This window comes from Phoxinus phoxinus (assembly GCF_949152265.1).
Source record: "Phoxinus phoxinus genome assembly, chromosome: 17".
NCBI classification, from domain to species: Eukaryota; Metazoa; Chordata; class Actinopteri; order Cypriniformes; family Leuciscidae; genus Phoxinus; species Phoxinus phoxinus.
The window spans coordinates 31,500,724-31,522,469 of record NC_136892.1 but is presented as its reverse complement, the minus strand read 5'-3'; the positions used below and the strand labels follow the sequence as shown (position 1 = coordinate 31,522,469).

Genomic DNA, 21,746 nt, shown 5'->3' with positions numbered 1-21,746 from the left:
AACGGCACTTGTTAATGAATTCTGTATCTTATTGGTAACCGATGCAGTTTGAGTAACACAGGAGTAATATGTTCTCTCTTCTTAGTAACCGTTAAAAGTCTGGCAGCTGAGTTCTTAACAAGCTGCAAACGAGAGAGAGAGAGAGCCCTGACTCACACAGATACAACACATTACAGTACATTTACATTTATGCATTTGGCAGACGCTTTTATACGAAGCGACTTATATTGCATTTCAAGGTACACATTTTACATTCTTATCAGTTCTTGCTTTCCCTGGGACAATAATGCAAACAGGATTACACAAAGGCATGAACAACCGTCTTAATTTCTTCAAACGAGAGGATAGACTTCAATTTAGATATTGATCTAGGATGGAAAAAAACTATTCTTAACAACAGCAGTTGAAATTTAAGCTCGGAGTCAAAAATGACACCAAGATTTCTCACGCTAGACTGATCCTTCCCAGGAAACAATCCCAGGCAGTCATAAACATCCTCTGCACACCCCTTATTACCAAATACAATAATATCTGTCTTATCCTCATTCAATTGGAGAATAGAACCGAAAATAAAACTGGTCCAAAAATAGAACCCTGAGGAACTCCACACACAAGAGGGTTAACCGTAGAAGAATAATCCCCTAAAGTGACTGAAAAAGTCCTGTGTTTCAAATAGGAAGATAACCATTTCAGAGCTAAGCCCGGAGATTCAGATGGTTAACTCCTCGATCTGCAGACCGGCACCTTGCGTGGGCCATCTGCGATGACTGAGGCATCAGCACCGAAGACGGAAAGACAGGAACAAGATATGAACATCTCAGTTTCATCCACAGGAACAGACTGTCAGTTTGTCAGTTTTTTTGTTCTTGTCATTGCCATGTTTCAGTGTCTTGTCATGTGATTCCCTGTTTGTCATGTGATCCTGCCATGTGTCTTGTCACTTGTTAATTGTCTGATCATTGTTCACAGGTGTTCCTTGTCTTGTAATTAAGTCTGTGTATTTAAGGCCTCATGTTTGCCCTGTGTCTTTGTCTATGTTACGTCCACATATATATTTGGCATCTAGAGATTATGGGATGTAACACACACAAAAGAAAAAGAGAATCGATCAAATAAAATGGGGAAATGTGATGCGTGAAATTAAGAAACAGGCAGAGACCAAAACTGAATTTGTACTTGCTTTTAGTAAGTAGAATAATTTGATGTAATAAGACACCCAATAATACAATAAACAGTGATCCAAATACACTTTCAAATCAATAAACATCTATTTGCAAATTATATACAACATAAAAGATTAACGATCACAAAGTGAGGGACAAGAGCGCTGCTAAAAGAAAAGAAATAAATCAAACAAACACGTTAACTAAACCCAGGACAAAGGACTATGATAAATAGGGCTATGATAAATCTGCTGTTAACAGATCTTTTGCAGTTGGAGATCAAGTGCTAGTTTTACTTCCAGTTCCGGGGTCTGTATTAACTGCGCATTTTTCAGGGCCTTATGAGATCTTGGAGAAGAGGGGAGAGACAGGTTATGTATTGAGTACACCAGACAGAAAACGTGAAAAACGGGTATGCCATATCAATATGTTAAAAGCTTACCATACCAGAGATGGCGGGAAGTCACTGAAGGAAAAGGAGAGCGATTCTGTTCGTGTCATATCCGGATCTTTATACGCGCTCACTAGTCGCTGATTGGTTCTCGGGGTGTCAGGTGGACTCGATGACTGACAGGAACATCGTCCAATCACAGGACCTGAGAGATGGAATAGCAAAGAGAGAGAGAGAGAAAAAAAACCTCTCCCAAAATAATACAGGACGTAACAGTCTAGCAATGTTTCATGTTGTTGTCCAGGTTCTTGTTCTGTGTTCTGAGTTTCATGCCTTGCCATGCCCTTGTTTTATGTTTGATTATGTTTTGCAGTCATAATCACCGTCATTCATAACACCGGCAGGTAAAAAACTTTCATCAGTACGACTGGCACATAATGAGAGTGATTTATTTTTTATATAATTTATTTATTTTTATTAAATTGGTTTATAATGGTTACTATAAACACTTCAGTGCCCCCTGAAGGCATCATTTAGGTAGTTTGGCACACAGGGATTGTGTGAGAGAGAGTCTATTGCTCAGTCATACATTTACATTTTACTTTTATATTTAATAATTTAGCAGATGCTTTTAAACCAAAGCGACTTACAAATGTGGAGAACAATAGCAGCAACCAAACCAACATTAGGGCAGCAACAATGTGTAAGTGCTGTAACTTGTTGCAGATTTTAGTAAGTGTTAGTATTAATGGGTCATATGTTGATGAAAAAGATGCGTTTTTGGCCGTTACTTGAAATTGGCTAATGATTCAGCTGCTCGGGTTGAGTTAGGCAGGTCATTTCACAAGCAGGGAACAGTCCATGGAAAAGGTCTGTGAAAGTGATTGTGTGTCTCTTTGGGATGATGGCACCACAAGGCACAGAACACAAGCTTCTGAAGGGCACATACGTCTGAAACAGTGAGTTTAGGGATAGGGGTGCAGAGCCACAAACAGTTTTGTCTTTGCATGGTTGAGCTGCAGTTTCCCTTAACTTAAGAATCCCAGTTTTTTAAATCTGGGATCCAATAATGAGCGTATGGTCATCACACTTGATGATTCTAAATGTACTATGTTTTCCCTGACCCTCGGGACAAGGTTGTGATACAACCTTGTTAAATTGGACTTGAGGCCTTCTAGCTTACTTGTTACAACATGATTAAGCATCTTCATCAAAGGTATCACTTTGGAGGGAGGCACCCTTTTCTCCCAAGAAAGCTCTACTGTAGCCTGGCGGAAAGGGGCAAGAATATTATTAATATTTAATTAATATATAATAATAATATTAGGGATGCACCGATCCACATTTTTTCACTTCCGATCCGATCCCGATACCTGAATTTGGGTACCGATACTATTTTGATACCAGAGCTGTGTTTGCTTTAATTTTATTATTATCATTCTAGTTGATTTTATATGATGCTGAAATAAACTCCTCTCAACAGGCAAGTATGTACATTGCCAAACAGTATTTTATGGATCATGGTCAGCCTTGACATAACAACCCGAGACTCAACAAATTGTGACCTACCTACATGAGACCTATGGCTCAGATTCAGAATAACTCTTATTAATTTATTCTGTGCTGTTTGCAGCCTCCCTTTAAGTCGGTTCGTTAGGCCTTCAAACCAAGAAGTACATGCAAATTCAAACTGATTTAAAATTAAAGCATTGGCTAAAATGATCATTGTTGACCTATCTAAAAATTTAGAGTTTCTGGCTAAAAACTTTGTAAGTCCAGTGACTTTACTCAGAACCTTGCTCGCCTATTCCTGCCGTCCAAGTTGTTTTCTAAAATACAACCCAGGTATTTTACTGATGCTTTTGTATAAACCACACCACTACGCAAAATAACCCTGAATTCCGGGCATCTATTCAATCTGTATTTTGAGCCAAACAAGATGGCTTCTGTCTTATCAAAATGTAAAGACAGCCTATTGTCAATCAGCCAGTTATTTACAGAAGCTAGCTCCGAGCTCAGGTTACTCTCTAGGATGGATTGTTATTTATCAGACATTAAAAGTGCAGAGTCATCAGCGTACAGAAATAGTTCACATGAGCAGGAGTCTGCCATATCATTAATGTATGTTAAGAATAACGACGGTCCGAGTATCCTTCCTTGTGGAACGCCACATTCTACTATACGAAGGTCTGATAATACCCCCCCTAAGACCACCAATTGTTCCCTCCCTGATAGGTACAACTATGTACCGTATTTGTCTATGTCAAAGGCCTAACATGAAGAAAAAATAACAACAATAAGGTTTATTTTTATGTAAAAGCGAATAAAACAATGTTTATTGAATTTAACAGGTTTATATTACAATTGGGGATTTGGCTTCAGAAACCAATAGAGCCCAAAATAGTAAACAAAAATACAATTACTTCCCCAACTCCCTAATCCAAACCAGGCAATAAAGATCAAACAAAAAATGGCAGCGGTCTCCCTACCTCCCAAATTACTATACACAATTATATACAGGTATAAGAGCAAACAAATTAGTGCAGGGGTAATGTGGAATATAGGTCGTTAAACAGGCTGTAGTCAATATCACAAGTATGGCAGTTCACAAGAAACAAACAAACCACTTTCTCAAACAAACTCTCAAATGAACCCCCCCACCAAAAAAACAGTCTTCTTACTAATACACTCTGAAAACTAACTAGCAAAGTCAGGCAAGGCAAGTGTAGCGAGTGAGCACAAGGCTAATGAAAGAAGTAATGAAGGAGGCTTTTATAAATGACCAGGAGTCAGCTGATCAATCAGGGTGTGGCACCAATCAGACTGCAGAAACCAGTCCGGTCTTCTTTCTGGATAAAAAACAAAAAACACCTCCCAAAACAGAATAAAAACACAGAAACAGACCAAAAGGGACCTAACAAAACGTAACTCCATGTGTGGCCTCCCCTTTTGTGATGTTGCTTCACCTAAAGCCAGGTGGTTGTAACCCAGGATATAGTTTATTGTAACTGTATGGGCTCTCAGTTTTCTTGTTGTTGAAATATCATGATCAAATCTCATTATACAAAGGATGAAGTGCTATGCACAGTTTATTTGACTTCCACTACACAGCAAAGACTAAGAATATTCTCCGCTCTTCAAATACATTTTTTTTTAGCCTTTATGGACATTAGGGGCTTTCGCACAGGAGGAACCTTTTCATAGTTCCAAGAACTATTGGCGAAAGTTGCCGGTTTTTGGCGCATGATTATGTATTGCTGCTTAGCTGGAGACACTGGACATCAACCACATGGGAAACTCTAATAACTTTTCATTACTTACTACTTTCTATGTATAACAGTTCTATCTAATACCGTTTTAGATAGGACTGTTAGACAGATCATAAACTAATGAACACGGAGAATGCGAGCACTGTGTGCTCATTCTCTGGCGTTCTCAGCGCCATCAAAATAAAGGTCCAGCACACCATCGAAATAAGTCACAACAACAAGCGTGGCTTATGTCACTTCAGAGTTCCTACTGGCGGTGCGAATGCAACCAGAAAACGTTCCTAGGCGAACCATTAGTTCTCGGGGAACAACCTTGGTGGTTAATTCCTAGAACTATCCAGTGCAAAAGCCCCTATAGTGTTTATTGAAAAAAGAAAATGCTGTACTTACTCAAACATCAGTTCTTTATCTGTTCCTTACCCTTGCATTGCAAACAAGCAGAGATCTCCAAACTATGCATGGCACTTCGGGGTGGAGTTATGAGGCTTGACTGACAGTTAGAGGAGCCAATGGAGTTATGAGGTATATATACATATACATTTACATTTATTCATTTAGCAGACGCTTTTATCCAAAGCGACTTACAAATGAGAACAATAGAAGCAATTAAACTAGCAGTAGGACAACAGTATGTAAGTGCTATGACCCTTCGCAGTTCAATCTAACATTTATATATTTTTGGGGATAGAATAGAGGAGAAAGTGTTAGTATTACTGGATCAAATGGCTACAGACTCAGCAGCTCTGGTTGAGTTAGGCAGATCATTCCACCAGCAGGGAACAGTCATGGTAAAGGTCCGAGAAAGAGATTTTGTGCCTCTTTGAGATGGCACCACAAGACGCCGCTCGCTTGCAGAACGCAAGTTTCTGGAAGGCACAAAAGTCTGAAGTAATGAGTTAAGGTACAAGGGAGCAGTGCCAGTGGTTGTTCTGTAGGCAAACGTCAGTGACTTGAATTTGATGCGAGCGGCAACCGGCAACCAGTGCAATTTTGTGAGGAGGAGTGACGTGCTCTCTTCGGCTCGTTAAAGACCACTCTAGCTGCAGCATTCTGGATCAGTTGCAGAGGTTTGACAGACCAAGCTGGGAGACAAGCCAGGAGAGCATTACAATAGTCCAGTCTGGATAGAACAAGCCCCTGAACAAGGAGTTGTGTAGCATGCTCTGATAGGAAGGGCCTGATCCTTCTGATGTTGTACAAGGCAAATCTGCATGGTTGCCGGCAGTGCAATGTGGTCTGTGAAGTTCAATTGGTCATCAATTACAACTCCAAGGTTCCTGGCTGATCTTGATGGAGTTATGGATGACGAGCCTAGCTGAATGGTGAAGTTGTGATGAAGTGCTGGGTTAGCCGAGATTACAAGTAGCTTTGTCTTCGCAAGGTTTAGTTGAAGGTGGTGGTCCTTCATCCAGCCAGAAATGTCTGTCAGGCAGGCTGAGATGCGAGCGACTACCGTCGGATCATCAGGCTGGAATGAGAGGTAGAGCTGTGTGTCATCAGCGTAGCAGTGATAGGAAAAGCCATGTTTCTGAATCACAGATCCTAGTGATGTCATGTAGATGGAGAAGATAAATTGTGGTCCAAGCACTGAGCCCTGAGGCACTCCAGTAGCTAGACTTGAACCACAGGAGTGCTGTTCTCGAGATGCCCTTCATCTTTAGGATTGACAGGAGGATCTGGTGGTTAACTGTGTCAAAGGCAGCAGACATATCCAGCAGGATGAGAACTGAGGACTTGGAAGCTGCTCTTGCCAGTCTCAGAGCTTCAATTACTGAGAGCAGAGCAGTCTCAGTTGAGTGTCCACTTTTGAAGCCAGACTGATTGTTGTCCAAGAGGTTGTTCTGCGTAAGAAAGGAGGAGATCTGGTTGAAAACAACTCGTTCAAGTGTTTTTGTGACGAATGGAAGAAGGGATACCGGTCTGTAATTTTCTAGATGTGCTGGATTTAGAGTGGGTTTCTTAAGCAGTGGGGTTACCCGAGCCTGCTTGAATGCTGTGGGAAATGTATATCCCTCACAACCTCTTTTAAATGCTTTATATTGGTTAAATATTTCTAAGACCCACATACAGATGTAAAGGGTGACCAATAACATTTATCTTATCAAACAAAAATGCTGAAATATAGAGTTACAGGGTTTCGGCCCTACAGAGCGATAATACATTCTCATTTGTAGCATTTATTTGTACTTAATTTTATTTGTACTTATTTAATTTTCCATGGCACACCTGACAACCTGTCATGGCACAGTGGTTGGGAAGCCCTGAATTAGACAACTCCGGCAATGAGACAGTAGATGAGATAATCGGGTAAAATTCTTCCCACATGAAGAGCACTGGTACGGCTTCTCTCCAGTATGAACTCTCTCATGAACTTTCAAGGAATCTGACCGAGCGAAACTTTTTCCACAGTGTGAACACTTGTGTGGTTTCTCTCCAGTGTGAACCGTCTCATGAGCTTTCAAGGAATCTGACCGGGTGAAACTCTTTTCACAGTGTGAACACTTGTACGGTTTCTCTCCAGTATGAACTCTCTGGTGTGATTTTAAGTTGCTTGATATAATGAAGGTCTTCCCACAGTCAAAGCACACATAAGGTCTCACACCAGTATGAATACTCTCATGCTCTTTTAAATTTTGCAGCCGTGTAAAACTCTTTCCACAAAAAGAACAAACGTGAGTCTTTACGGCAGTATGAACTTTAAGGTGTATTTTTAAGCCTGATGCCAAAACAAATGTTTTATCACAGTGATCACAGCTGAATGGCTTCACTCCAGAGTGAAAGAGCATATGATCTTTGAGAACGCTTTTGTAACCAAAACTCTTTCCACACTGAGAGCATGTATAAGGCTTCTCTCCAGTGTGAGATCTCATGTGCACATTAAGGTGTCCTTTCCGAATAAAACTCTTTCCACACTCAGAGCAGTTAAACAGATTTTCTCCCGTGTGAATTCTCATATGCACATTTACGTCCTCTTTGCGACTGAAACTCTTTCCACACTCAGAACAAGTAAATGGTTTTTCTCCAGAGTGAATTTTCATGTGATCATTTAGGTGTCCTTTATGTCCGAAACTCTTTCCACACTGAGTGCAAGTGAACGGTTTCTCTCCAGTGTGAGATCTCATGTGTCGGTTAAGGGCTGATTTATCTATGAAACTCTTTCCACACTCAAAACAGAAGAATGGTTTTTCTCCGGTGTGAATCCTCATGTGTATCTTAAGGTGTGATTTATATAAGGAACTCTTTCCACACTCAGAGCAGGTGAAAGATCCTTTGACTCCAGATTTTCCAGCTTGTTCTCGTGTGAAATTCTCTTCAGTCTTTGAAACGACTCTGTGTCCATCTTCATTTTTGAAATTATGAGGTTTTTGAAACAGATGTTGTTGGTCTTCATTTTTATATTTCAGTTTTCCCTCTTCATTTGTGAAATTATGCCGTTTGTCTTCATTCACCTCCATCGGGTCTAAAAATCAACATATTAAATTGCCCAATTCAATTTAAGAAGGCAAATGAGAAACAAAGAAATAGTTCATTCTTAATTTAGCACAAATCTAGTTTACTACTGAGTCTACTAGTATCAAGTTTTAGATCTATTTTTGTTATCTTCCTGAGAACCAGAAATATATGAGTTTTTTTTGTGAATTTAGTTTGTCTGCTGTGGACATGCACAATTTGGGGGGGAAAATCTAATTGTGTTTTTTTGGGTAAAATTAACAAATTACATAAATGTATGTTTATATACAGTGCTTAAAATAAGTGAACACACCCATGCTAAAGTTGACTAAAAAGAGGAATAAAAAATAAATAAAAATCTTTTGGAAATTGATCTTAATGCCATAATTTAAAAAATGAGGGAAACTCCAACCTTTAAGGACACCAATTTTCTTTGTGAATGAATGTATCATAAATAAATTGGCATGGAGATTGGCATGGGGTACTTTCCATAAGATCATCTCTCAATGCAAATCAAACCAGTTATTAGGCTAACTGGAATAAAACCATGCCAGTCTCTAGGTGTGGTGAAGGGTGTGTGAGGATGTGCGGCTATTTTAATTCCAAAGGCCAAGGGAACTTTATCAGGATGCATAGTATCCATGAAATAACTGGCCTTAAAAAATAAAAATCTGCCTGCCTCTATGGCAATTGTGTTTTAAGGAAGAACATTTATTTATTTACGATACATTATTCATTCACAAAGAAAATTGGTGTCCTTAAAGGTTTCATTTTTCCTCATTTTTTTGATTAAGGCATTAAGATAAATTTCCAAAAGATGATTTCTTTGATGAAGAGATGACCTCTTTTTAGTCAACTTTAGCATGGGTGTTTTCACTTATTCTAGGCACTGTACACACATACTTATTTCCCCTAAATGTTTGCTCAATCATTGTATTTGTGTTTTACAACACAAGGAACCTTGATTTCAATCTTTGAATTAAATTAAAAAGTAGCAAAAATAAATATAATAGAATAAAGATACAAATTAAATAAAGAGATTTTGTGAGGTCTAATGCTGCGTTTACACCAAACGTGAATTGAGCATCTGGAGCGAGTGATTTCCATGTTAAGTCAATGTAAAGACGCGCGTCTGGAGGTCCTGCGGCACGAGAGACGCGTTTAGCGCGGCGCAATGGACACGATTTCACCTCATTCGCACGTCCAGTTTGCGCGAAAGAGGCAAATTGAGTGTCTGGCAGTGATTTCTGAAGCGAATTCACGTCTGACACCTGAGTTGAAAAAACGCAACTTTGGCGTCTGTTTGCGCCGCGTTAACCAATCAGGAGCCTGCTTGCTGCTGTCACGTGGTGAAGTGACAGTAAAAACTGAACCCGTCTCCAGAGCGCAAACGGATCTGCTAGTGTGCGAAGTTAAAGAGCAAGCAGACCATCTACGGGACAAGCCGTTTTTAATATTTGGCATGTTTGTGTGCTGCTGCGCGTAATAAGTGTGTGCGCTCTGTCCACCCGCATATTGGCGCACATTACTAACGCGCTCTTTAAATAAGAAAAAAAAATTGAGCCATAGACTTAAGGCCAGCTTTTTCGGGGCGGCATTGGCTCAGTGGTTCATGTAGATTGTCTACAAACCAGAAGGTTGGTGGTTCAATCCCCGGTTCCACTTGACCAAGTGTCGAGGTGTCCATGAGGAAGACACCTAACCCCAGCTGCTCCCGACGAGCTGGATGGCGCCTTGCATGGCTGACACCGCCGTCGGTGTATGAATGGGTGAATGTGAGGCTAAATGTAAAGCGCTTTGGTGGCCATTGGGTCTGTGAAAGCGCTATATAAATGCAGTCCATTTACCATTTCTCGTTGGTCAATAACGCAGTCTATTTCAGTTGCCTCAAAATAGCAATGCACCAACAATGCGCCGCGCTGAAACTAGCGAAAAACACTTGCGTAGAGCCTGGCGCCGCAATGCACCGGGTGTATGATAGGGTTCTAGTATTCAGAAATACTACAGAAACTGAATAAAGTAATCGAATTTAAAATAACACTGATCGTCTTTTAGTCGTGTATAAATTAAATACAGTCTATTAATCCTGATTCTTTAATGTTAAAGCTATCTTTTGTAGTTTTATCAACATTAATGACAGACAGCTGCGGTCACTTTAAGAGCTAGTGCTCGGATCCATACTATAACATACGTTCTTGATCAACTGCTTATGTTTATTTAAGACATAACCGACTGTGTTTACGACTAGGGATGTTAACCGATGACCGTTTGACCGATGGTTGACCGCATCAACGTTAACCGATCAAAGTTTTCGGCAGTCGGTAAAAAAAAAAAAAAAAAGTGATCTCTAAATTAGTCTATTATAGACAGTGGACTAAACGCTACTACAGTTAGCCGTCTCATTCCAATATCTTTTTGTGTGAAGTGAACAAATCCCTCTCACTCAATCTTTCATAACTCGCCCGTTTGTACTTAATAAACCAATAAAAACATTTGGCGCGAGGTCACAGCGTTTGGGTTCGCGCGCTCACAAGGTTTGCAGAAAGTAAAGGCTACAGGCTAACACACTCGAGGTTAGCGCCAGGGCAGACGACAGGAGGAAGCGTGCAGAAAATAGTAGTGTGTGGGACCATTTCTCCAAACAGAATGACACAGATGTAACGTAAGTTGCAACTTGTGTGATACAGTGCTTAAATATGAAAATACATTACAAATACATTTCAGTGGTAACAGATAAGGTGATGATGATCATCATCTTTCTTTATTATTGTTAGCACTACCTCAAACTAAAGCGGCGTCTCTTCGGTTCGGAGCTGTCATTTTCTGAAATGAGCTGCGGCAATGTTTCAAATGAGCTTCTAATGCTAGACAAACCTTTATTTTCAACGCGATCACCGTGACGTGACGTGAGTGGAAGGGCGGCGCCGGCGCCGTGTGTGAGCGGGAGGCAGAGCGGCGGAGAGATGCGACAGAGTTGTGAAATTGCAGGCGCGGCTCGAAATGGCTGTTATTTCAAATAGCGTAGCATATTTTAAACTAATCGGTTAACCGGTTTCAACCAGCTAATGAGGCTCGGTGGTCGGTCAAGAATTTTTTTAGTTTTCGCCATCCCTATTTACGACGAGGATACTCGTCAAGACTGGAATTTTTACATTTTGTGTGTATTTTTGACCGTTAAAGAGCTATTCATTAAAAGCTATGTTAATAGCTAATGATATTATTCATCGCCACTTGACACTTGCCTTGTGCAGATGCAAGGTGGTGATGTTAAAAGCGCATTGTGTGAGAGTGAGAAGACGCAGCACCACTGAATCACTCATGTTGCTTTTTCAAATGCATGTTATCAGAGACTCAAACTCGCAGTGCTTTTAGAGATGGAGCAGCATTTACCGATTACAGAGCTGCTCATTTCCATTTAATTGGTAACAGTCTGATTGGGTGTTATTGTTCTAACTGAATTTGTTTAACACTTAAATACAAATTTTCTGATTTAATTTAAGAAATTTACAAAAAATTATGCATACATCTAATACGATTAGAAAAAATGCTCTTATAACGGTAAATAAATGCCTTTAAATGGAAATGAATTTAAAGGGGGCAAATATCACCATGTAATGGGAAAGTTAATGTCTGTTATTGATCATAAGTGCTCCTAAATTTTTGGCTGTGAGGAATTTTTCAAGGTGAAACCTCCAAAAATGTGGTATCTCTGAAAAGCCTTGAATGTGCTCATAACAGGAAAACCTGATTTAAAACTGTGACATTTATGTTCTCAGAGAAATTCGCTAAAATATAATGCCCTCTACAGAGGATAAAGTCTATGCCTGGGTCTCAGGAGGATATGTGAGTTTTCATCTTAATGTTCCTCATCAGTCATTAAACAGAATAAAGGAAAACACCAACCTATTTGTTCCTCTGTATCTTCATCTTTTATTCTGCAGGGTTCTTCCTTAATCTCCATCTTTACAATAGTATGTCCGTAGTTTCTCCTGGAGTAATTACTCCTGCTTGCTTCTTCTTCTCCTGTGGGAAGATGGGAATATTCTCTTTGTATATAACTCTCTTTGTTTAGAAATAATTCAAGTCTGCCTGACGTTTATGTTGCCCTTAGATCCGATATAAATTTACACACATTAAAACTGTTTACCAGGTTTCATTTGTTAATTACATAAAATAAAAACAACTCAATCTTCACAAATTGTAATGTGAAAAACCAGCCAGTAACGAGTTTATGTTTCACGAGCGTAATGAACATCAGTCGGTTCATTTCTGAGAGATTAAATGAATGAATCAGCCATTTAGCTTTAGATTTCTCCTAATAAATGATAAAATGAATGTACTCACAGTGTGAAAACAGCAGATTTAGAGCAGAATGAACGGCTGTGTTCCACTTCTCATGTTTATGTTCCCTTCCCTCGCTCACTTCTCTTCTTCTCCTAGACTCGGGTGTGTGTCGTTGCTTCGGTTGCTCGAGCGCCTCTACTGGCGGATAACAGGCGACGCGTCGCGGTATACAGTGGAAGTTGCCCATTTAAAGAGATGCCAAGATATTCTAGATTTTGAAAAGTTAGGAGGAAACAATATTATTTAAACTCCGGAATGAAATAGATTAGATCTTTATCTGTGTGATTTCTCACGTGCACATTATTAATTCTTTTCAGTCTGTGAAATTACATCTTCATTTATAAAATGATGAGGTTTTTTAAACGGATGCCGTTTGTCTTCATTCGTTTCCAGTGGGTCTGAAAACATTAAATTCCCATAATGAAATGAAATGAAATTAAAAACAAAAGAGCCGACTGTAATTTCTGGTATTTTAATCTTTATCTTCTCAAACATGGTGTTATTATCAGTAATGAGCTCTATATTTCCAGCACTGTTAAACTATCAATTACTTCAATTCAGTTCAGAGAGAATCTGAAAGAATATTGATGAGGTTTTATTGCTGTAATCAGACATCGATTAAACGTGTGAATGTAAGCAAATTACAAAGTCAGTTTGCAAATCAGAGATATGAAGGTTTAACTAAAACTACACATAGCTAAAACTATAGCATGCATTCATACAGATGTATATCAAAAAGTTGACAAAAAAAATGGCACTTTAGAGTCCAAAACTATTGTTATAATAACCAATATAAAAATATTAAAGTTATTCTGAGGATCTACACTATTGGACTTTTCTGTCATTTCTACAGTTATCTACTATAAATAATCCAGTATTATTCTGCTACTTTTTTTCTGTGACGTCAAACACCACATACTGTATTTTTTAAATCTGCTGTATATTACTGTATTTGACGTAACGGCCTCTCTGGAACCATTCCATCGTGCTTTTTATTTCCTAATTTGAGCGCACACTCTTTCATGACCCAGAAAATGATAAAAATGTCCTCTCATCTCGTGCAGAAGAAGTAGAAGTTGTTCAGTCCAAACGCTGCATCTTCATGAGAGGATAATATATGAGCTGTAAGTGTCTCGCTGACATGTTGTAAGCTTTATTTAATATCACAACCGACATAACAAATGAAATACTCAGAGTCAGATACGCAAATGATTGTTTCAACGTCACACAGGGACATGACCTGATTTATTAATAAAGTCATGTAAACATGTATTAATTACCTAATTAAAATCTACTTGAATCTGTGTATCAGTGTTGTTCCAATGCCTAAATTTAACCAGTTACTTTAATCAATCACAATTCAACAAGACTGTTACCAATGACATTTTTCATCTGCATCTGACATGGCATTTATGTTCATTTAAAGGGATAGTTCACTTTGAAATTAAATTTTGGTATGTTTTAGCTTACCTGAAGTGCATCCAAGATGTAGGTGTCTGTCTCCGCAGTAGTTTCAATTTTGATATTTTTAGGTCAAACCGTTCTTGTCTGTAAGTCATATAATGCAGGTATATAGGCACTGTCTCCAAAAGCATGCAGAGAAAAGTCCAAATTAAACAATTCCCCATCGTAAGTGCACATTGATGGCCTAAGCTCGCGCGAACTCATCCGGGAGTGTTGAGTTTTCACTTATTCCCAGTTTGTAAGCCTTCTATCTTCACACACGACTCGCTTCATTGTTCAGGTCAATCAAAGGCATACGTTGAGCCGTACAGCCAATCACACGCGTTTCTGCTGAGTTTAAAAATGCAACGTCCAATCGAAGGCGGTTAGATTCGTTTCCGGGGAAGAAATCCGGTGTAAACAGATCACTTGGACGTCGTTGTGTAAAAGAGATAAAAACTATATAAATACTGTTCGTTTTATCACACAAACTGCTCGTTTCGTGTCTTAGGCCATCAATGTGCACTTACGATGGGGAATTGTGTAATTTGGACTCTGTGCATGCTCTTTGAGACAGTGCCTATAGACCTGCATTATATGACTGACAGACAAGAACGGTTTGACCTAAAAATATCAAAATTGAAACTACTGCGGAGACAAAGACACCGACATCTTGGATGCACTTCAGGTAAGATAAAACTAATTTCAAAGTGAACTATCCCTTTAAGAATCAAAAATACAAAGAAGGTTTGGGATGAATCTCTTGCATAAGGTCAATGGCATATAAACATGAAGTCATTATTGAGGTGCTCTTGAAAGTGAAAGTGTAAATTGCAGTGACGAATCAAAACGCTTCTGATTGGACATTGCATTCCTAAACTCAAGATTGTGTGATTGGTTATAATGCTCAACACTGCAAACTAGTCGTAAAGGAAAATGACAATAAATATGATGTAAAACTAACAAATCTAATGTAAATGTAATGCCGCGATCTTCATATTACGGGTAGACTACTTACTTTCCCCAATTGCTTATTGTTGAAACTTTTTTTCATGACTTTCCATGAAAACATTTTTCTCATGCCACTCAAAAAGTACAAGATTTTTTCCTTTATTCTTGTGACAAATTCTACATTCAATGTAAGTATATATAAATAATTAATTACATTTATAATAGTGCATCACGTCTTCACAGCCAGACTAATACAATTAAATTGTACAGGAAATAATTGGTTTCACAATATTTACTCCCATAAACAAAATGAGCATTTCCATCAAAAATTTGAGCATTTTGACCTTCCCCAAATTTACAACAATACTCATCATAACAAATTTCTCTTTCAGATGATGTTGCTTCGTTGCAAAAAATTCCATCGTTTGACTTATCAAAATATCTTACTTTATAGTTATTTACTTGAAAGTAATGGATCTGAACTTTGCTTACTTCGGACAACACTTCTTATGTTTCTGTAGACTAGATGATTGTGTGTAACTCTTCCCACATGAAGAGCACTGGTACGGTTTCTCTCCAGTGTGAACTCTCTGGTGTCTTTTTAAGTCGCCCGATGTAGTGAAGGTCTTCCCACAGTCCGAGCACACATGAGGTCTCACACCAGTGTGAACACTCTCATGCTCTTTTAAAGACTTAAGTTGTGAAAAACTCTTTCCACATAAAGAACAGACGTGCGGCTTCACATCTGCATGAACATTAAGGTGTCTTCTCAAGTGTGATTCCAGAACAAATGTTTTCTCACACTGATCACAGCTGAACGATCTCACTCCGGAGTGACGGCGCAGATGATCTCGGAGATTTCTTTTCTGACTGAAACTCTTTCCACACTGAGTGCATGTGAACGGTTTTTCTCCAGTGTGAATCCTCATGTGCATATTTAGGTCTCCTTTCTCAACAAAACTCTTTCCACACTGAGTGCATGCATAAGGCTTTTCTCCAGTGTGAGTTCTCATGTGTATCTTAAGGTGTGATTTATATCGGCAACTCTTCCCACACTCAGAGCAGGTGAAAGATCCTTTGACTCCAGATTTTCCTGCTCGTGTTTGTGTGAAATTGTTTCCGTTTCCATCTTCATTTGTGAAACGATGAGGTTTTTGCTGTGTGTCTTCCACTGGGTCTAAAATCGACATGTTAAATTCCCATAATTCAATAAAAGGACAAATGAGAAAACAAAAATAAATATGGTTCAGTCTAATAAACTCAGCAAAAAAATTATATACCGTATTTTCCGGAGTATAAGTCGCATCAGTCAAAAAAAATGCATCATGAAGAGAAATAAACATATAAGTCACACTGGACTATAAGTCGAATTTAGAAATTATTTAGACATTTATTTCACAAAATCCAAGACCAAGAACAGACATTTAATCTGGAAAGGCAAGTTATTCAGCTCCACAACAGCACACAGAACAACAGGCTGAATAGTGTCCGGTGTGTTAGCGTAACACATTAACATATACCTGGGAGGCTGAATAGGCTAAACTAACATTAGCCAGCGAGTACAACAAGTTACCGGTCAGCAAGTTCACCAAGCTCCCGATCTCATTGGCCCTGTCCCAAATGGCGCACTTCATGTGGACTTTCGGTCTCATGGACTTAAATTGCGCGTATTCGCTGAGTCTACGAGTCCGTAGTCCGTCCCATTCATCATTTTAACGCTCTGAAGTGTGCTCAGCAGCGCCCCCTTTGTACCCTTAAAGCGGTCTTCCGCGAAGCCCGCATGGATGCAGGCTTCACGCACTTTAACTACCCAGGTATCCTTGCGAAAGGCCAATCAGACAACGGATGGGAGAATAATAAATAGAACCGGAAATGTCAGGGCTTTACTGAGTCATATGTAAATGTTGAAATATAATAATTAAACAACAACCGGACCGTCTTCCTATTTCCGGCGTGACGATCGAGTCTGTCCCAAAGAATACCTCTCAATGCGCCCTCGTGGACGCCAAGGGCCCTATAGGTCTGCACTACATGATGTCACCAAAGTGTGGACTCTGAGGAAGTCCACGAGTCCGGAGTGTGCCATTTGGGACAGGGCCATTCAACACTGGATAATTCTTCTTCCTCGGTGTCGCTTCTGAACAACTCCGCTAACTAGAGCGCCCTCTCGCGGCTCAGTCAGTATGAATTAATTCTGATATATGTCGCACCTGACTATAAGTCGCAGGACCAGCCAAACTATGAAAAAAAAGTGTGACTTATCGTCCGGAAAATACGGTATATATATATATATATATATATATATATATATATATATATATATATATATACATATTAATAATAATTTATTATTGTAACCTTTTTCAGGATACTATGTTTCAAAGATAATTTAGTAAAATCCAAATAAGCTTTTCAGATCTTTATTGATCAGTTAAAATAGGGCTGTAAACGATTAATCGCGATTAATCAAATCCAAAATAAAAGTTTGTGTTTACATAATATATGTGTGTGTATTGTGTATAATTATTTTGTATATATAAATACACACACATGCATGTATAAATTTAAGAAATATTTGCATTTATATACGGCATATATATATATTTTTTATTTTTTTTTATTTTTTTTTATATTATATATAAATAGAACTATTTTATATATAAATAGAACTATTTTATATATAAATAGAACTATTTTATATATTAATAACACATTTTTATACATGCATGTGTGTGTATTTATATATACAAAATAATTATACACAATACACACACATATATTATGTAAACACAAACTTTTATTTTGGATTCGATTAATTAATCGTTTACAGCCCTAAGTTAAAACAGTGTTTTTCATGCTTGCTCCGTGAACCATAAACAATTATTGCACATGCACCGTGGAACCGTCCTTAACACACAAATCCTCAGTTTCACAGACAAGGTTTAAGCTGGTCTCAGACTAAAATACACGTTTGAGCTGTTTTAACTGAAAGCAACTTGATATTAAAACATGACACTGCCATTGTTTTGTCTCAAGAACCACACAGTAATGTTCTAACGCACATTTATAAAAGCTACTTGAATGTCTTAATTGAACTAAGGCCTAATCTTGGCTTAATCTAAGGCCTAACTTTAAAATTAATGTCACAATAACATTAAAGAGACCTTTCTACTGACTCTGAAAAACACCAGTAGAAAGATGCTCAGGGTCTCTGATCACCTTGTGAACATGCCATAGTCCTGCTTCTTTACGATCTAGTTTAGGATCTAGTTTTAGATGTATTGTTCTATCTATACCAACCTATTTGTTCCTCTGTATCTTCATCTTTTATTCTGCAGGGTTCTTCCTTAATCTCCATCTTTACAATAGTATGTCCGTAGTTTCTCCTGGAGTAATTCCTCCTGCTTGCTTCTTCTTCTCCTGTGGGGAAGATGGGAATATATAATTATTATTATTATTATATTATTCAGGTGCAAAAAGCTTAATAGTCGGGTAACATGGGGGAGATGCCCCCCTTAAAAGGGATAGTTCACCCAAAAATGAAGACTCTGTCAGTAATTACTCTCCCTCATGTTGTTCCAACCCCGTAAGACTTTCAAACACAAATTAAGATATTTTTTATTAAATCTGAGAGCGGTCTCACTCCTCCATAGGCTTCTATTGTAATTTAAACTTGGCCAGCGTTCACACACATAAAAATAGATAGAGAAGATGATGGTAAGATATTATTCTATACACCAGTTGCATTGTACAAATTAAAATCCTTACAATTGAAGACGTCCTACTTGCTTTCTTATTTACCAAAGATGTAATTGTATTAGGATACATTTTAAACTCTTTCAAAAACACATAATTTTTTTACATTTTTAAATTTATGGATATAAAGTTAGCAAAGAAGATAAATTAAATTTATAACCAAGCAAGCATTGTTTTTAGTAGGGTCATAATCAAAGTATCCAAAAAAGAATGTCTTTAAAATATATTATATTTTATACATCTTGGATATATGTGGCTGGATATTATCTTTAATAAATCTGTCAATATTTTCCTGCCAAAGTTGTTCCGTATAGAAACATGACCAAAATAAATGATAGACAGTTTCTGTGAGTATTTGGCAAAATGAGCATTGTGCTTTATATTTAGTCATAAAATGTGTGACAGGGTAAAATCTATTTGTTATTTTGAAAGACACTTCTTCGATTCCACTCTCATGTCACTGACGTCTGAAGCTGTGTTTGGTCACGTGCATTATCTGCAGATATGGAGAAAACAAGTGTGACCACCAGATGTCGCTAATGCTCATTGTGTTAAAAGCTTCGAGTCAGATTTGGGCATAATTTGATGAAACGCTTCAGAAAGCCTCGGTTTCCCATCACTACTGTTATAATCTAATGTTGATGGTAAGGGTTGTTTTGTGGTTTTACAGACGGGAAGCTTTTAGTCATTTTATCAACAAGGGGGAAACATCGAGCCCTGCTTACATTAGATATGACTGAGCATTAAAAACTCTGTTTACCATGTTTCATTTGTTCACATAAAATGAAAAGACAACTCATAATCTTAACAAATTGCACTGTGAAAAAAAAACAGTCAGTAATGAGTTTACGAGTGAACAACATTTCGTTTAAATTCATTACAGAGTGATTCTCTTAAAATGACCTCGTTTAGTCATTTAGCTTTAGATTTATCCTATTAAATGATTAAATGAATGTACTCACAGTCTGAAAACAGCAGATTTAGAGCAGAATGAACGGCTGTGTTCCACTTCTCATGTTTATGTTCCCTTCCCTCGCTCACTTCTCTTCTTCTCCTAGACTCGGGTGTGTGTCGTTGCTTCGGTTGCTCGAGTGCCTCTACTGGCGGAAAACAGGCAATGCGTCGCGCTATACAGTGCAAGTTAGATGCCAAGATATTCTAGCAGATCTTGAAAAGTTAGAAGAAGCAATGTTATTTAAACTCCGGAATGAAATAAAATAGATTTGTATCTTTGTGATTTCTCCCGTGCACATTCATGTTTCCGTTAACACTTTACACTTTTTTTTTGTTGTTGTTGTTGTTGTTTGCATGAATTCTTATTAGTCTGTGAAATTCAGACTTCATTTGTGAAATTATGAGGTTTTTAAAATAGATGCTGCTTGTCTTCATTCACTTCCATTGGGTCTCAATTCATTACATTCCCGTAATTCAATTCAAATGAAAGAGCCGACTTTTAGATAGGCTACTGTAACAGCACGGTTATTTCTTTATGGTATTTTAGTCATTGTCTTCTCAAACATGGTGTTATTATCAGTAATGTGCTCTATATTTCCAGTACTGTTAAACTATCAATCCTTCAATTCAGTTCAGAGAGAAGCTGAAAGAATATTGATGAAGGTTTATTGTAATCAGACATCGATTAAATGTGTGCAAACAAAGGAATGTTTGCAGAGATATTGAGATTTAACTAAAACTAAAAGTGTTGCTGAAACTATAGCCATTACTCATATACATGATGGACTCAAAAAGTTATGTATTGAAATAAAAAATGGCACCATCTAGAGTCCAAAACTATTGTTATGAATATTCCTGTTCTCACATTCACTTGCTCTTCTTGAAGTGATAACATGCGATGATGAGATTAAATCTAAAACCCGTTATAACCTGCATATATTCAGCTCTGACACGTCGCTTTTTGATACTGTAATCATTGCACGATGTTGCATTTAAATGATAGGAATTTGATTCGAACCTCAATTGGAATGCGAGTCAATAACGAATCATTAACGGAATGGTTTTCACCCAAAATTGTTTGTAATAGGCCTAAACACATTCATCATTAAGATGTTTTCAACTACAAAACTTTGCTTCTGGCTAAAATACAAGTGTAGATTTGAAAATTATGCTTCCCGCCCATTATTGTTGAATCACGGAAGCTACACCACATATTTTGCCAAGAGATTTCTTCTTTATTATGTATACATGTCAGAGAGAAACAGGCATTTAATAAGGCTATAGGTGAGGAGGTCTTCGTTCCAGATTTTGCTCTCCTCTCACCCCATCATGCCTTTATGTTTCTCTGGGATATATAGTAAGGATTGAGCTTATACACTGAGTGACTTTCTACTTCCTTGTAAGGTAGCAAAAACATGTTGCTTATGTTTAAAAATGCCTAATGCCTATAGTACAATCCACTATCCCTCTGTGTATACATTAGTGGTAGCCTATAGCCTACAAATGGTACATTTGTATCAGTTGAAACATTCCTGTCCTTGCAAAGAGCATGCCAACTGTACGAATTTGAAGTATAATCATAATTTATCTCTGCCCAGTGAACATTGCATTGCACATATATACCTTTGAGCAGAATACATAATCCTCCCAGGCCCAGCTACCCTCCTTGTGTCTAAAATATGTTCCTTAAACACATGTCCATGCAATCTATAGTCTAACTCATGCATTTTAAACTTCATAAGATAATACAACGGATTATGAAAATTAATAAAGAAGAAGAATACAGATATATATAATTAAATAATGAAATGATATTAAAAGATGCATTTTTTTGTCTTTAAAACGACTCCAATGTTTCTTTCTGAAAAAGTCGCCCTGTCTGAATCAGGAGAATTGGTATATTTTGAGTCTGAGAGACTGTCAGGCATGTCCGAAAGTGAGTAACTTTGATCAGCGCTGACTCAAGACGCGAACTGTTATGAACGATTCAGTCCGATGTGGTGAACTGGCTTGACCGGTTCACTA

At 38.0% G+C, this 21,746-nt stretch overlaps 2 protein-coding genes across 3 annotated transcripts in view; both read right to left on the bottom strand.

The window, feature by feature from the left end:
• Positions 1-21,746, bottom strand: part of LOC306984771 (uncharacterized protein) — a 102,037-nt gene that overhangs the window by 47,168 nt on the left and 33,123 nt on the right. The gene's annotated exons all lie outside the window — the stretch shown is intronic.
• Positions 5,076-19,816, bottom strand: LOC306984761 (uncharacterized protein). Of its 2 annotated transcripts, none has more exons than XM_079586431.1 (3): positions 12,618-12,825; positions 12,177-12,296; positions 5,076-8,283 (listed from the first exon to the last, which is right to left on the bottom strand). In XM_079586431.1, exons 2-3 carry the CDS (start codon positions 12,232-12,234, stop codon positions 7,061-7,063), a joined length of 1,281 nt encoding a protein of 426 aa, XP_079442557.1. In that variant the 5' UTR covers positions 12,235-12,296; positions 12,618-12,825; the 3' UTR covers positions 5,076-7,060. The 2 variants fall into 2 exon arrangements, with proteins under 2 accessions (XP_079442557.1, XP_079442558.1); XM_079586432.1 differs by lacking the exons at positions 12,177-12,296; positions 12,618-12,825 and adding exons at positions 18,312-18,431; positions 19,730-19,816 and having other exon boundaries at positions 5,510-8,283.

What these genes read in the sequence shown, in the direction of transcription:
- LOC306984761 (XM_079586432.1), bottom strand. Translation starts at nt 18,369, where the DNA reads ATGGAGATTAAGGAAGAACCCTGCAGAATAAAAGATGAAGATACAGAG. An exon ending in AGATACAGAGGAACAAATAG is followed by an intron (nt 8,284 to 18,311) that starts GTTGGTATAGAT and finishes GTTGATTTTTAG; the next exon opens with ACCCGATGGAGGTGAATGAA.